General features: G+C 37.0%; 1 protein-coding gene across 3 annotated transcripts in view; it reads left to right on the top strand.

Annotated features, from left to right (window-relative positions):
• The window catches only part of TPP2 (tripeptidyl peptidase 2), a 56407-nt gene that overhangs the window by 22454 nt on the left and 17311 nt on the right, over positions 1-16642 (top strand). For 2 of the 3 annotated variants that reach the window (XM_087758315.1, XM_087758317.1), the window contains exons 14-24: positions 518-675; positions 2048-2124; positions 3026-3132; positions 3936-4090; positions 5217-5333; positions 6911-7011; positions 8875-8971; positions 9256-9393; positions 11242-11486; positions 11692-11770; positions 13686-13724. In XM_087758315.1, coding sequence (XP_087614441.1) covers positions 518-675; positions 2048-2124; positions 3026-3132; positions 3936-4090; positions 5217-5333; positions 6911-7011; positions 8875-8971; positions 9256-9393; positions 11242-11486; positions 11692-11770; positions 13686-13724 — 1313 coding nt within the window. The remainder of the gene's footprint in view (positions 1-517; positions 676-2047; positions 2125-3025; positions 3133-3935; positions 4091-5216; positions 5334-6910; positions 7012-8874; positions 8972-9255; positions 9394-11241; positions 11487-11691; positions 11771-13685; positions 13725-16642) is intronic. The other variant, XM_087758316.1, reaches the window with a different exon arrangement.

Here is a 16642-nt window from a genome sequence, read left to right as displayed (position 1 = left end):
AAATTGACTGTTTGCAAAGTCAGACTAGATCATCATAGTAATTTTTTAATAGACTTCACCTCTCGCTTAGGTTACTCTATAATGTAATTTGGTAAGTAGCATAACCTTCGTAATCAGTGCAATTGCTTTTTATTGTAATTCTCTGCATTAGGCAAGACTTTTTTATCTATACAAGGAAGTTTATACCTGCTTCGAGACTATGTTGCGGGTAACTGAAGCATTGTTTACCAGCCTACCTTTGACTTTGTTAAGCTTTCGGGGGGGTGGGGGTGGGGATTTCAAAGTTGGGTACAACCTTTATTTTACTGTACACTGCTGCTATTCTGTTTTCCTCAAGTTAAAAGAAATAATATAGAACGCTGTCCTTTGTGGAGAATCTGACATCCAGGGGCGCTAAGGAGTTGGCTCCTATTACGTTTTATTGGTGTGTACATTTTAATGGCAAATACTGTGTTATAGTAGAATATGAGCACATATTTGTGTTATTGAACTGTTTTTTAAATTTGTTTCTTGACAGAGAACACTGAAAGAATATCTCTTCAGCTTCATTTAGCTTTAACTTCAAATGCACCATGGGTCCAGTGTCCTAGTCATTTAGAGCTTATGAACCAGTGTCGACACATAAATATTCGTGTGGATCCACGTGGCCTGAGAGAAGGACTGCATTATACAGAGGTATTGAAGTATTGGTGTTCTAAGCAAGATTGTGTGCCCTTTCCTTTTCATGTGGTTTCTAGCAGCTTTTTATGGAAGTAATTTTTAAGGACATAAGCTGTGTGCTGTACAGAGGAGAAAATACTGCCATGCTCCATTTCACTATACAGGCTGAATATAGGGTTCAGCAATAGTTCTGCTATACAGTGTTGTATAGCACATGCCAATGGGACTTTGTATAGCAGAACTATTGCTATGTTTAAAAAACAAAAGCATATAGAAATATAAACCAAATAAATAACCATTCATTAAGGGTTTGTTTTTTTCTGGATATATTTTCACCTTTGACTATCTGGCTTGGTCCTGTATTATTGTTGAGGACAGAGATTTGTGTTTTTATAAGGTCTTAAATATTTCTCTTTCTGTGGTGGCTTGAGGACTGGCCTAGCTTTTTGTGGTGTTGCCATGCAGTCTTATGTGAACCCAAGATTTTGCTTTACCTTGAGGAGTTGCTTGGGCACAGTGATGCAACCTGTTTCCTCACATCTACGCTGTCCCATTTTGGAAGATGAAGGAGAAAAATGGGTGGTAATGGCTGTGTACAGCAGAAGCATTTTGCTGACTTCGAGCTGCTACGTTCAAATTTGGACAAATTTAATACGAAACCATTAAATTTCTCATTTTCTCTCCCAACCATCCTCCTTCCCTCCTGCAAAAGAAACCCACCAACAAAAAATATTTTTCAGCCCTCTCCATCCTCATCCCAAGCCTTATATTAACATTGAAATGTTTCTGTTGCGTTGTAGTTGATCATAATGAAGATGATGTCAGCTTTCTTTTTAGAAATGACTTGCTTAAGATGCTTAGAGTTGCGAGTCTTCTAAGGTACCACTGAGAACATTTTAGCAAAGTGATGATAGAACAAATTTTCAGGGATAGTATTTAACGCTTGGCCATGAAAGGTGTAGTAAATCAAACTGTATTTTCTCAAACATAATCCTGGAAAACAAGGATTAAAATATTTTTAATACAACAACAAAAATAGCTGAAATGAAATAATAAGGCTGTTTGGGACAAATTCTGAGTTGAAACTAGGTTGAGCTTTTGATATAGGGACTATCAAATGTGGGTCAAAAGCTTGAAAACTTCTGGGGGAAAGACTGAAATAAGTGTGAAAACTAATTTTTTTTTTTTTTCTTGGTGAATGTTGCTGTTTTATTATTTCTAGGGTGACAGTGGTCAAATGAAGATATTTTTTTTTTTTTTTTTTTTTTCCCTTCTCAGTGATAGCTACAGAGATGCAAAATACTCTGGAACTAGTTTAAGTTTAATGTTGTTTTCTGTAATATCATTTTGACCAAAGATTTTAAGTGTCTGTATTTTATGTTCTTAGGTGTGTGGATATGATATAGCAATGCCTAATGCAGGCCCTCTGTTCAGAGTTCCAATAACTGTTGTTATACCAACAAGGTCAGTAAACACAGGCTTTATCTGCATTTTTTAAGTTTAGTTTAGTTTTCTGTACCCACTTTACTTGTTGTCATTTATTTCACCACCTTCTTTCTCTGGGAGTTCTTGAACTTACTACTAACATTGGTAAGGGAGCAGAGATCTGAAATGAAGCTCGCAGCAGACTTACACAGCAATGGCTTTTTTGTAGTTTTGGTCCCGGCAGCCAGAAGGCAGTGTGTTCTGGTGGGCTTAGCCACAGTGGCAGCAGCTTCGTCATCCATCAGAATACAGATGACTTCTGGCTGGCTGACCAAAGTATCAATGGATATATTCATAGGTGTAGGTCAACTGGAGTTTGTTTTTTCATTTCTAACTGGTGGACTAGAGCACATAAAGGCAGGGGACATTATTTGGTGAATTTAGAGAGCTAGTATTGTGCTCATCATTGGTTTAAACGTGACTTCTGTGATGTTGATAAGGAAGGAGAGTATCTTATTAAACCTATTCAGTGGACAATCTGCCCTGAGGGAAAAAAAAAAAGTAACTTTTTTCCCTCTAACTCATTCATAGAAATACTACTTCTTACATACCTTAGCTCACTTTAGTGGAAAGTCACTCAGCCAGGAAAAGCAGATCCACTGAAAACTATGATTCTTTGATACTTATGTTTAAGCACAGTAACTTCAGGGAGGCGGGGAGGGTGTCTACATAATGTGATGGAGCTGATGTTTTAAATCTTAGATACATTGTGCTGTCAGATTCTCTACTAGTATGGATTAAAATAGTTGGTGCTGAGGACTAAATATCCTCATTGTACACTTTTTTTTGAGAGCATTTTTGCATTTAAAAATACTTTTTTAAAAAAAAGGGGGCTTCACAGCTTGTTTGATTAGTGTTTGTGGGTTTTTTTGACATACAGAGTAGATGAATCGTCAAGCTATGACCTGACGTATACAGATGTTCATTTTAAACCTGGTCAAATCCGAAGGCATTTCATTGATGTTCCACAGGGAGCTACGTGGGCTGGTAAGGAAAATAACCACATTAATTAAATAAAAAAAAAATCACATCTGTCAGACTTGACAAAGTTGTTCTGAAATCATTTTGAGTTCTTCCTGAATAGGAACTGAAGGATTTGATCCATGAATATGTAAAATATTTATTTGATTTTAAGCTCTTAGAGGAGTGATTTTAAGTTATCTCATGGGTTCTGATATAGTAGAATCCTGATTCTTAAGTCTTCTAGAAACCAGCAAATACAACCTGAAGTGATTGCCCATAACTGGAGGAATACCCCATGTTTATGGAAAAGTATTACTGTCTGAGGTTTGCCTAGTTTTTAAGGTGTATGGATGTAGTGTTGAAAGGTGTCTTAACTGAAGAAAATGTGATTTTCATTATGGGGAAGTAGCTCATAATTCTGCAAGGAGGGAAAAAAAAAAAAGGTTTTTTCCTCATCTTCCTGTGTGAGATTACTAAATGATAATCCTTTCAAGAATCTTTCATTTAGACCAAAGTTAGTGATAAGACTCTTAATTTGGAATTCAGCAGCAGTCCGTCCTGTATGGATTATGCAGCTGTACTATCTGATTAATTTTCACCATTTAGTCAAGTCATGTTTCTCTTAACTGATCTCTGAAGTTAGCTAGTTTTCCTTAATCTGAAAGGGTCTGTGTAAATAACTGATATATAAGCATTATTCACACATGGAGCCACTTGGGGTACTGTATAACTTCTTAAATTACAAATTACTTTTGAAACTAGTGTTTTTCTGCTTTCCTTCTAAAATTCTTGGCTCTTGAAACTAAACTTATTTTTCTTTAATCTAGAAGTGACAGTATGTTCGTGTTCAGCTGATGTGACTGCCAAATTTGTGCTTCATGCTGTTCAGCTAGTGAAACAAAAAGCATATAGAAGTCATGAGTTCTACAAATTTTCATCCTTACCAGAAAAAGGATCAGTGACTGAAGCATTTCCTGTCTTAGTAAGTTACCTTAAGGTGGCATGGGGGAAGAGAGAGAAAGTAATATATCAGTGCAGTATAACATAACTCATTTGGGATTTTTTTTTTCCCGAAGTAAAAACCCCAAGCCTAAGAAATCACACGTTTGTTACAGTAGTGAATGCATCTGGTTTTCAGTTTGGAAAAAATCTCTAATAGCTTGCTAGTGTTTCTTAATTATTTGGTAATGCCTTTATAAATCGTGTTAATCTCTTCAATGTGTTGGTACTTGTTTATACAAACCAGTTTGTTTCCCTTTCAAAAAGGGGCTATGACTTGCTGGATAGATGAAGTTCAGCATATTTTGCCTTTAGTGCTTCATGTGGTAATCTAGGACATCTCCGTGATGTTGAAGCCAGGTGATAACTAACTGGCTTATATTCATACTGCTTAGATACAGCAGGCTCAGCTTGAATAACGCTAGCTCAAGAGTCCAAAACAGAACCACGGAGTGAGCTAACAGTTCAGGGGTGTGGATGACAGAGTCCACTTCTCAAGTTTGTCCCCTGCCTTGCTTGATTGTTGTATAGCTCTGAAGCGTAAGAGTGGTTATGATTTCTGTGTTATTCAGTCCATTACCCTCTGAAAATGTCAGATGGGGGACCCTAAGCTAAGTTTGTCCTACTGACACATTGTGAATTTTATCATGCTAGTTAAAAAAACAAAACCAACAACAAAAAAACCCCAAACCTCCCAAGCTTCATGTTATTTTATTTAGGTAGAGAGTGGGATCTCTTTCTAATACGCATTTTCTAGGGCACACATATGAAACCCATCTATGAACTAACCTGTCTGCCTAGTTTGAAGGATAGGAAGGGAAGATGTAACATTTAAAAGCTGTACCTTTCTCTGTAGGCTATATCCCCGGCACTTTTTGTTTTGATGTGGTCATCAGTCATCCTATTTTTTTGGAGCTGTCTTGTGTTTTCTGGACCAAGTATAATGTCTTACTTGGTACTGTACAAACCTATACAATTGGTGTAAACTGGACATTACAGGGTCTTTTTTGAGCTATGCTCCAATTCTTTTGGCTTCGGATGAGGGAGACTGGGGTGAATAGAGGAGGAAGATGGGAGCTTAAGTCTAACTTTGTGCTTTTGTCACCCAGGCTGGAAAAACCATTGAATTTTGTGTTGCTCGGTGGTGGGCAAGCCTTAGCGATGTTAGCATTAATTACACAATTTCTTTCCATGGTGTACTTTGTGCTACACCTCAGCTAAACATGGTAAGTTTTCCAGTGTGTTTATTTTGAATTATTCTGAAGTCCTATGGTATCGCAGAATAAAAAAAGCTTTTCTCCATTCTTGCCTGTATTTAGAAAAACTAAAAGTATCTTTATACATAAGATGTTCACGTGTTCTCTTAAAAATAGGGAGATAGGAGTTCAGTCCTACTGAAATGCCCACTACTGTTATTTATGAATTTTTTTTTCTATGCCTCTTCATTATAAATGAGTAGAGGGGGGGGAAATAGAAAGGAAAAAAAACCTCAAACTACTAAACAAAAAACCCAAACCCAACCAGTGGAAAGGACATACTAAAAGGCTAAAATTGTAACTATACTTACACTAGCAAGTGTTTATGTGAATAAACTTTGCTGGGACCACAGTTCTTGAACTTTAATATCTAGACTACCATTGCTAAAAGACAATACTGTGAATACCATTTTCAGAATAAAATGTCATTAAAATTTATTTTCTGTTCAGTGTTTTATTGAGATATGCCGATTGGCTTGAGATTCATTGTTTAGGGCAGTTGAAGACACAGTGGATGGGCAGTGTCATAATTCCTAAGGCTCTGTGATATGAAAAGATTGAAAAAATTGCTAAAGACATTAGTTTCATAATATTTACAGTACTTTGTCTTGCCCCTGTGTTCCTTGCTGTCCTGTGCAACCTGGCTCGACTCTTTGAGAGCTGAGATGGCAATACCTACATGAAGCAGCACCATGCTGATTTATCCTGGCTTCTCCCTTTTTTTCAGTTAAGGACCAGAGCAAATTATAGCTGTCCCATGGGTGAATTTGGATGTAGTCAGGCTCTAAGAGCTGAATAAACTGGAGAAAAAAGAGTGGGTGCGTTGTGCTAAGGTACCAGGTCTTGAACCAGTAGAGCAGGAAAAGAAAGAGCTGGTGGCAGTGGTGTGTACAGCAGCTCCCGTTACCCCAGCAGGATTACATGCACTGAACAATGGAGAGTTAAAAATGAGAGAATCCAAACAGTTTTGCCCTTCCTTCTTGAGTACCTGTAACTTTCATAAAATAAATTTTCATAGTGCTGATATACTGGTGGCTTTGTCATGGGATACTGCTAGAAAAAAAGTTTTCAAATGATTTTGCCTATCACTAGCCTGTGTATGTAGTATTGTTTCTTTTCACAAAGGTAAACTATTCTGTAATAATATCCTAAGCAGAAGCACCATAAAATACTTGTTTTAAGATTCTAGATGAATAATACTTGTATTTATTGAACTACATACTCAAAAGAAATCGTCACAAATGCACAAACAAAACCCAGCCCTGCACAAAGTGTGACTTGTACAGTTCTGTACAAAGTACTTAAATTATTAAGGGGAAAAAATATAAATAAGACTTCAGCTCCAGTTGCTAAAGTTTTGCAAGTCCTAGTGTATCTGCTGTTGTAAAATAGAGATAAGCTTGTGACACTTTCAGACTCACGCAGTATTACTACTTATAGTATAGATAAATACAGCTTACATTGTATTTTTGAAGGACGTATCAGATGGTCCACATCTGACGTTATAAGTGCACAGAAACATAATTGTTATATACTCTTTTCTTTAGCATGCTTCAGAAGGCATCGTACGATTTGATGTTCAGTCTCTGTTGAAGTATGAAGATATTGCTCCATGCATAAATCTGAAAAGCTGGGTTCAAACACTCAGGTAGAGTTTCTGGGGAAATGCACTGGGAAAACTATTTGTAAGTAGTTAAAACAGTAACAAGTTAACAGTGACATTTAGGAGAACAATATTCTTGTCAAATTTTTAAGTAGTTTTGGAAGCATCAATGAATAAAATTTCTCAGCCTTGTCTTTTTTGTTCCTTTTAACTTCGACAAAATTTGAGAATTATGGTGCCTTTTTCCATACAAATTATTTTCCTTAAGCTAATTTAAAAACAAACAAACAACAACCAAAAAACACATTTACAAGAAAATTCCATTGCTTCCGAAGGAGACACTTAGAGGTAAAAGGCACTTTAATATCTAAAGAAATAAATTGTAGCGGTACTTGGTGCTACGTTTTGGTTTAGTTTGGTTTTGTTTTTCTAAGCAGCTGCTTCAGATCCTGCCCAATTTTCACCTGGGAAAACTGTCTTTCTGTTGCTTGATTGGAAGTGTTTTTGTAGGATCTGGTGCAGAATTTTGTGTGGAAAGTTGTGTTTATCTTGTTGTCAGTTTGACACGTGCTTTATTTGGAGGAAAAGCTGTGTTGGAAAATTCCTAACCAGTGCAGCATTACTAAAGTTGGTCACTTCAGGAGGAAAAAGAAATGCCATACAGTTTAAGCAGTACTTTTAAGACTTGAGCCAGATGGTTTCACAGTGGTCAGTAATCCAAAGTTTTCCATTATTTGGGCCTCTCAGTGGAGACCTTGGGCTCTGTCTGGGGCTTTTGGACACTTGTAACTGGAATTGAGGTCACTAAGAGTTTATTGTTTAATGAACATGCCACCTAATATTAGTTTCAGAAATAACTGATTTGATATGCCTTAAGTGAGGAAATAAAACAATCACCTAATATATCTTTGCCTCATTGTTGGTTTGTAAAATGGAGATGCTCTTATCTCCTTGTAATTGAGGCACTCATCTGACAGTAAACAAACTAACTGCAGTTAAGTAAACTAATGAGAAATATTTATGTATTTAAATTAAAGCATGAATAGCGTCTCTTGAATGAAGTAATGAGTCATAACACAGAGGGGAAAAAAAGTACCGAATGGCTTCTCATTAGGTCTCTTGGGTTTCAAATGCTTGGAGGCAGGGTGAGTATTAGGGAGACATATCACGTGGTATTACTTGGTTCTTAAGTTTTCTCTCAGCAGTCTATCTGGTGTCTGCCAGACTAGGAAACCTGGGTTAAATGGAGTTGTTATCTGACCCAGCACAGGTATTTTACTGGGTGACTAGTCTGTGCTCTTGGCAATGAAAGAGCTGACAGAATCTTATAGAAAAATTTTTTTCTACACTACTACATGGGTAGTATATATTAACGTTCATCTGGGTTACTACTCTGATTTCTGTAATGCCTCTTACAGATTCTCTTCTGATATAACCTTCTATAACAAACAATTATCAACTATTTATTCTGCTCTCTAATTACTGTGCCATTAATCTTTCAATCTATGAATAAAAGTGCTGATTGCAGCATGGGTTCTAGAGATGTAAAGTAACTTGATTCTGGCCCCCCCCCAATCCTGAAATCCTGAAGTCTGTTGGTTTTCCCTTTTTTTTTTTTTTTTTTTTTAATGGCCTTTAATTTTGAGCATTTAGACATGCTTGCTAAGTTCTGTTGGCTTCTTTCTTTGGCAGTGTCTGTTATGTCACTAAATCTTGGTTTTGAATTGACATTCATTTCAACTGGGAAATTTATGCTGCCTGGATAGTTACAATTTTTTAAGTGATGTTATTGCATGTGCTGAATTCAGTTGTACTTCAGAATATGCTTCTGCTTAAGCAAGACAAATTTTGATAGAGGATACATGTTCTTAAGAGTACCTTCTGTTGTTTTTTGTCGTTCAACTGCAGACCAGTGAGTGCAAAAATAAAACCTTTGGGCTCCAGAGATATTTTACCAAATAATCGTCAACTGTATGAGATGATTTTGACCTATAACTTTCACCAGGTAAGGGTTATGGGTGGTTGTTTGTTGGTTTTTTTTTTAAAGTCTGTAATAAATACAGCATGTTTTCTAAAACCAGATTTTAACTTTTAACTAGTTTTCTGTCAGAAACAAGGTCTAGATTAAAACTCTAGACTCTCTACAGTCAAAATTCTGATTTGGTTCTCTTCAGGAGCTACTGTTGCTTGAAATGGGATTTAGTGCAGGTGTCCTTTTGAATGTGTGTGTAAGGACTGTACTGGTTTTATTCAATATTGGATTAAATGTTCTGACCTTTCTTTTAATAGCCTAAGAGTGGAGAAGTAACTCCAAGCTGTCCACTTCTTTGTGAATTGTTGTATGAATCTGAATTTGATAGTCAACTGTGGATTATTTTTGACCAGAACAAAAGACAAATGGGTTCAGGAGATGCCTATCCACACCAGGTAAAGAGTAATGTATTTATTTTACCTTCTGTTTTCTGCACAGTATGAAAATTTTCATTCTTTTTCACCTCCCAGGCCTGCTGTTAGCTCCTAATGTTTCCTGATGCATAGGAATAATGTTCTTATATCTTCACAAGAAGACAGGTTCAGTGGTGATATATTTGTCTGAAAAAAAGTAATGACAGGTTTTTTTCCATGAAATAGAACATTACAATTTTTTTTCTCTTCCAAGGAAGGAGAAAGAGTTATGGTGTGTTTTATTTCTACAAAAAGCTGTTAACTTGTGATTTCTTGTGATTTTGACTGGTGCTTCTCAAGAAGTGAATTCAAGTTCTTGTTGTCTATATGTTTGGCTTTTTTACAAAGGTGATACCTTGAACTTTTATATTTAAGGTGGAAAGGATCCATATTTTTTTCTGTAATTTTGACTTGTCCACTGATAGATCAGAGGCTTCTGTATCCATGAAGGCTGTCTTCTGTGCTGTTGATGTCTTCCAACAGCCTTTTAAATGCTATAGCTTGGTTTACTTCCTGTTGCTGTCTTTCAAAGGGATTTTTTTGCACAAGACTTGTGGATACTGTACTCTCTGTGGGAATCTCTTTCTGCTGGAACAGACCGTGTGTCTGGATTGTGCCGGGGGTGGGAGCAGAGTGAATAAAAAAGAAGAAAAAAAAAAAGGCATAAGAGAAACATTTTCCATAGGTTTTTGGTTTTGAAACTATTTTTTAGCAATCCAAAATCACAGTCGAACTTCATCAATGTAATGTTTATTTTGATGGATTGATAGTTCTGGAAGTGTACAAAAGATCAACTTTAAAGCATGTCTTTTGAATCTTATAAATGAATTTCAGAAATTGTATTATTTAAACTTCTGTTCCTTACCCTGCGTTTTTAAGGTGCAATAAAATCTAAAAATCACCAAAGTAGTCTGTTACTTTACACCTGGTTGACCACCACACTGTAAATCTCTGGTTTTGTGCATCACAGAACAATTCTAAAGCAATTCAAAATTATTTAATCCATGAAGAAATACCAAAAAGAAGCATGACTCCCTAACCCAGGAGAGGGACATTCTGGGAGCAGGGTAGTTCTGAACTATTGTCCCTTTCTACTTAGGGCTGCCTTTTTGGATTATAGCAGCAGCAGCAGAAAGGAAACTTAGCATGTTACTGCTCAAAACATCCACATGGTGCCCTTTTAGGTTGATAGAAATGAAAGAATGTTTTCAAAACTAAGGATTTGAGAGTCTGGGGTTTTGGGGGGTTGGAGGGCAGATTGTTTTTGTTTTGTTTTTGTTTTTTTTACTAAATCGAGATGGTGTTATCTGCATATTCCTAACTGAATATGTAAAAAGCTCAGGGCAAAGAGTCTGTCAACTCTTTAAACTGCAGCCTTAAATCTCACAGGAATACTGGGTCTCTCGGTGTGAAAGCTGGTACAATGTTTGAGACAGTAGAAGATATCTTGCGACCTAAACCACAGAGCACCCAAAGTTACACAGTAAACTGAAAGTGTATCAAGGCAAACCTGCTAGAGGTTTTGAACTGAAAGTTTAGCAAGAATTCTGATTATTATTTGAGCACTTAATACAGTGTTAGAATAGGAACAAATGGTGTCAGCCTATTTTGTGGTCTGAAAACTTAATTTTTTTTTCAGTCAATCCAAAATGTGTTTTGGCTGCTATCAAGTCTTGAAAGCACTCTGTCTTCAGGAGATTCCAAAACTAAGCAATCTAGCATATTTTAAATGGCTATGGATCAAGAAGAACATGACAGTCTTGTTTCTGGGTTTCTTTGTGAATGGTGAAATATTTAATCTTGACATTTATGAGAGCTTCTTTCTTTCAGTATTCTGTGAAACTGGAAAAAGGAGATTACACTATTCGGTTACAAATTCGTCACGAACAGAACAGTGAGCTGGATCGCATCAAAGACCTTCCATTTATTGTTTCTCACAGGTTGTCTAGTACCTTGAGCTTAGATATTTATGAAAACCATAGCCTTGCTCTCTTAGGAAAGAAGAAATCCAACAGTTTGACATTACCACCAAAACACAGTCAGCCATTCTTTGTTACATCTCTGCCTGACGACAAGTAAGTTACTGAAGTCCTGTTTTTCCCATCTACATCTAACCAGCTGCCTGTGCACCTAACTAAATTGATACTTTGATAGTGTCTACCTGTTTAGGCTTGGTAATTCCTCTTGTGTTGCTCTTTCGCTGTTTGGGTTCTTTGTTGTAGTCCCCATGGAACATTTAATGAACCTGGTTTTAATACTGAATTTTCTTTCTTTGAATAGAATACCTAAAGGAGCAGGACCAGGTTGTTATCTTGCAGGAGCTCTTACCCTGTCTAAAACAGAACTTGGAAAGAAAGCTGTGAGTATTTGAAATGGATGATGACTTCTTTTTCTGAAGCTTTTGAAGCAAGTAAATGGCATGCCAGGAAGTGCTGTATTTCATGGTTTTAGTACTTAAAGAGCACTAGGTTTAGTAACATAACACATTTTAGAAGCAGTTGTTTCATTATAAAGTCAGAGTAACTTCTAAGTAGTTCTATTTTTATTTTCATCTTATAATTTCAAATTTAATTTCATTTTCTAAATTTTGAATTCTAATTCTTCCGCTCTGAATCCTTGTATTTCTAGAAGCAGCTGCTTTTTTGTTGGTGTGGAGCCTTTAAAAGTGATTTTGTGTAATTGCCTAGCTTAGTATAATTTTTGAATGAAAAAAATATGTGCATATATATTGTGTTTTGTGCATGTTGGTTCTTTAATAAACAGCTATACTCTTCCTTGCATGCATACAATTTTCGGGAAAAATATGTGCTTTCTTAACACCTACATGTTACTGTTACAAAGTAGTAGGAATTTTGCTGACTCAAATGCATAGTCAGATATTCTTATGTTCTGCACACTGATGTTGTCAACCACTAATATGACTGTATGCTCCAACAGAATGATGCAAGATCTCTGTATGTGATGCTAGAAAAAAGCTGTAGGGTTATTTTACTCATAGTGCAGCATCCTGTAAAGACTGGTTTCTAACTTGTATGAAACTATAGTGCAACAGTGATTATAGTAACCAGATCACTCTTGTGTGTATCTGGCACTAAGGTATTTAGAAGATTCCCATAGCTATTTTTAAATAGATGGCAAAGCCGAGAATAAATTTGAATCAGTCCTGGTGATTGTTAGTATTTAGAGGTAGTTCATCTATGTCCATATATCACTAGATGTCGCTGAACAACACGTATAAAACTAGAGTATGTTTTCATAGAAACTAAGTTTCTGTAGGTGGGCACATACCTTTAGATCTCGTTGAATAGAAGAGTTCAGTTCATTCAATCTGATTTGGTTGTAGGTAGTAATTTTGGGGCAGATTGCATGTAACTGCAGGTTAGATAATGTCTGTCAGGAGAATTTATGCATCAGTGAGGGGAAAAAAAAACAGTAAGAATTCTAAAATACTTGGTTTTATATTTCTTTGTGATTCCTGCAAGGTTGCAAGTATACTTTTATGAAATCCATGGTAAATCCATTACAGTAGGGTAGTATAGTTTCCCTATCTTGAATTCTGCACTTCCTTGAACTATTGGTTGTGATTCTCATCTATCTTATTTTAAAATGAGACTTAAGTGGTTATATACAGCGATTTCTGGGATGGGAAGTAGGAGGGAGGTAGGTATTGCCTGTCAAATTTCATGTGATGAAGAATACTTAAGAGCTTACATGGAGAGAAATTCTAGCTGAGGCATGTCTCATGTCATAATCTAAGGCATTACTGTTATGGTCATATTTAACTGGAAAAAGGATGGTATCAAGTAGCATCAGATACTTTCTTGCTGCCTTTAGAGATCCTCAGTATGTACCAGAAGACAAAAAAGGACTAGGCAGCAAAAGTTGTCTCTAGGTCAGCAAGCGGATGCAATGTGAGAGAAAATATATCTAATTTCTGTATATTTATTATGGAAAGAACAATGCCACTAAACAGTCAGAATCTAAAATCTACACTTTTGAGGCTGAATTTCTGTAATTTATTAATTTAAGCTAAGTGGTTAACAACACTTGCTTGTCTTACAGGAATAATGGACTGTATACACAATAATGCATTCTTTTGTTAATTTTAAAAACCTGAAAGAGCATGCTTTAAGAGCATGTTTGACCATAGTTGTGACTCTCTAAACGTTTAAAAATCTGTAGGTTGAAAGTATAACCATAATTGTACAGAGAAGGTGTCTCCATCCTGTGTGGTGTGTGCATGTTTTCTTACAGTATGTTATTCTAACTCCCAGGGGCAGTCTGCAGCAAAGCGACAAGGAAAATTTAAAAAGGTACTGAATGTTAGTTTTTGAAAAAGATATACTTAAGTCTTTTTGCATATGACTTAAAGAATTTGTCTACCAGTATTGGTTTTTAATTTGTCTCCCTCATCTACTTCCCGAGTTATTTACTTCAGCACCTTAAGTATGCCTACTGGTAGAATGACAAAACACTACTGTAATACAAAGCTGAGAGGCATGTGAGCATCTGGATACTTCTGCAATAAGTGCTGTAAAAATGCATGTGGTGATTAGTGGTCCATAATTTTTCTTTTTATGAAATACTCAGGAATCTTCAGTGTTTGTGGTCAAGATTTTCTGTGGCAAGTGTTTCTGCCTGTTCTATTCTGTCTGCATATTGAGAACTGAATACAAACCTAACACTTTGATGCAGAACTGAGTATCTAACTGTATACCAAGTCTAGTGAATTGAGAGCTGGCTTCATTACAGTTGTAAAAAACATACTGTAGCAAGCAGTTTTTTCTTAGGAGAGACGGACTTGATTGAAAAGTCTCTCAATTAATGATTCTATTAAAATTGACTATAACTCATTAAGGCTAGAGTTTATACAGTAATGTAGCAGGTAGCAGAATTTACAGAAAAACTTTGGAGCATGTATAAGATATTTTGGGTAGGAAGTAAGTGACTTTTAACATAGCAGTGTTTAATATTGTGCTTTCTCATATTTTTACGTTAGGTAATACAATATCCTGCAAGCAGTCAGAGACTAGAAACAGTCTTCATTAAAAAAAACAAACAAACAAACAACAACAAAAAAACCCACCTATTTTAATAGGCTACCTTTATAGGGCTACTGGGTTTTTTTTCTTGGTTTGTTCTTAAGTTGTAAGGCTATTTTACATTCTTTTGTTTTCAAGGTACCATATTCTGGAGTGACATGCAAGTTAGTCAGGACTCCTGTTAGAAATAAGGCCTGAGAATCATGAATAACACTGTTTATTGCCGTAGTCTGTTATTTTGTTAACAGTGAGCTGGCAACTGAGCCTGCTAACTTACTGTGGTCTTGATGTAATAACTGTGTGGGAATGTGATTAGGCTTTACAAGAAGGATTTTAATGTGTGTTCCTGCAATTTTATTTTCATACTGCATCTGAAAATTAGGCAGATCACTTTTAGAAAGATGGTTCAAAACCCCATGTGAATGTGTGGCTTCCTGATGAATATGGTATAAAATCTTCACTAAGTGAATCTCTAACAAGGGAGTTAAACTCTAATCATAATTTAATTTGCATGACGAAACCTATAAAACAGATCCAAGAGGTTGCATGTTCTGTTTTTCCTTTTGTTTTTAGAACAGAGATTTGTGTTCAATCTGAGCAGTATACCCATCCAAGCCAAAATAAAAACTGTTCTTCTTCATACTTCTATTATTCATAAGAGGCATTAGCGTACTAGCAGCAAATAAATAAAACACTGTGTATTTCAGAGCATTGATCCATAAGAGCTCCATTAATGAATATATTTTTCTGAGAATGCAGCTCTGAGGGCTTCCTAGTTGTACAAGTTTTGAATATTTACCGTCCCCTGTCATAAGTTTACATGCAGTTAAGGTGTTTTCCAGCATGGAAAACATGTTTATATGACTCAGTCAAAAAGGTATGTGTAGATTTTTCATATTTTTCACAGACAATTCCAGGCCTTCTTGTAGGATTAGAAGTGTTAATGTACAAGTCCCATTTTTATTTTATGTGTGATACCAGGGATTAGTATGTGGAATGCTTTTTTTTTTGCCTTTTTTTTTTTTTTTTTTTTTTTTTTTTTTAGTTGAGGAGGGAGGGAACTTCTTAGCTTGCACCTATCTGCGTGACACTACCAGAAATCTAGGGTGGGCGTTTCTGGTTGTTTGAAAGTACTTTTATTTTCACAGAATCACAGAATGCCTGAGGCTGGAAGGGACCACTGGAGGTCATCTGGTCTAACCCGTCTGCTCAAACAGGGCCTCCTAGAGCTAGTTTCTCAGGACCATACCCAGACAAATTTGAATATCTCCAAGGATGCAGACTACACAATCTCTCTGGGCAGCCTGTGCCCGGTGTTCAGTCACCCCCACTGTGAAAAAATATTTCCTGATGTCCAGAGGGAACCTCCTGTGTGTTTGTGGCCATTGCCTCTTGTCCTGTCACTGGGCACCGCTGAAAAGAGCCTGGATTTCTCTTTACACCCTCCCTACAGATTGATGAGATCAATCCCCAAATGCCTTCCCTTCTCTAGGCTGAACAGTCCCAGCTTTCTCAGCCTTTGCTCAGGAGAGATGCTCCAGTCCATCATCTTTGTGGACCTTCACTGGACTCTCTCCAGTACGCCCACATTTCTCTTGCACTGGGGAGCCCAGAACTGGACACGGTACTCCAGGTGTGGCCTCACCAGTACAGAGCAGAGCAGAAGGATCACCTCCCTCAACCTGCTTGTAGTATGTCTGATACAGCCCAGGATACCATTAGCCCTCTTTACCGCAAGGGCATGTTGCTGGCTTACATTTAAACTGGCGTCCATCAGGACCCTGGCTCCTTTCCTGCCAAGCTGCTTTTCAGCTGGGTGGCCCCCAGCATGTACTGGTGCCTGGGTTTATTCTTCTCCAGGTGCAAGACTTTGCAGTTCTCCTTGTTGAACTTCATGAGGTTCCTGACAGCCCATTTCTGCAGTCTGTTAAGGTCCCTTTGGATGGCAGCACAACCCTCTGCTGTATCAGCCACTCCTCCCTGTTTGGTGTCATCTGCAAACTTGCTGAGGGTGCGCTCTGCCCCATCATCCAGATCATTACTGAAGATGCTAAACACAATTTGATCCAGTATTGACTCCTGGAATACACTGCTAGTTACTGGCCTCCAACTGTGTGTTGCTGATCAGCACCCTCTGGGCCTGGCCATTCAGCAGGTTTCAATCCACCTGACTGCTCATCCAGCCCACG

Source organism: Nipponia nippon, unplaced genomic scaffold (genome assembly GCF_047370975.1).
Source record: "Nipponia nippon isolate SJK-2023a ecotype South Korea unplaced genomic scaffold, ASM4737097v1 scaffold_2, whole genome shotgun sequence".
NCBI classification, from domain to species: domain Eukaryota; kingdom Metazoa; phylum Chordata; class Aves; order Pelecaniformes; family Threskiornithidae; genus Nipponia; species Nipponia nippon.
This window is presented reverse-complemented; position numbering and strand designations above follow the sequence as displayed.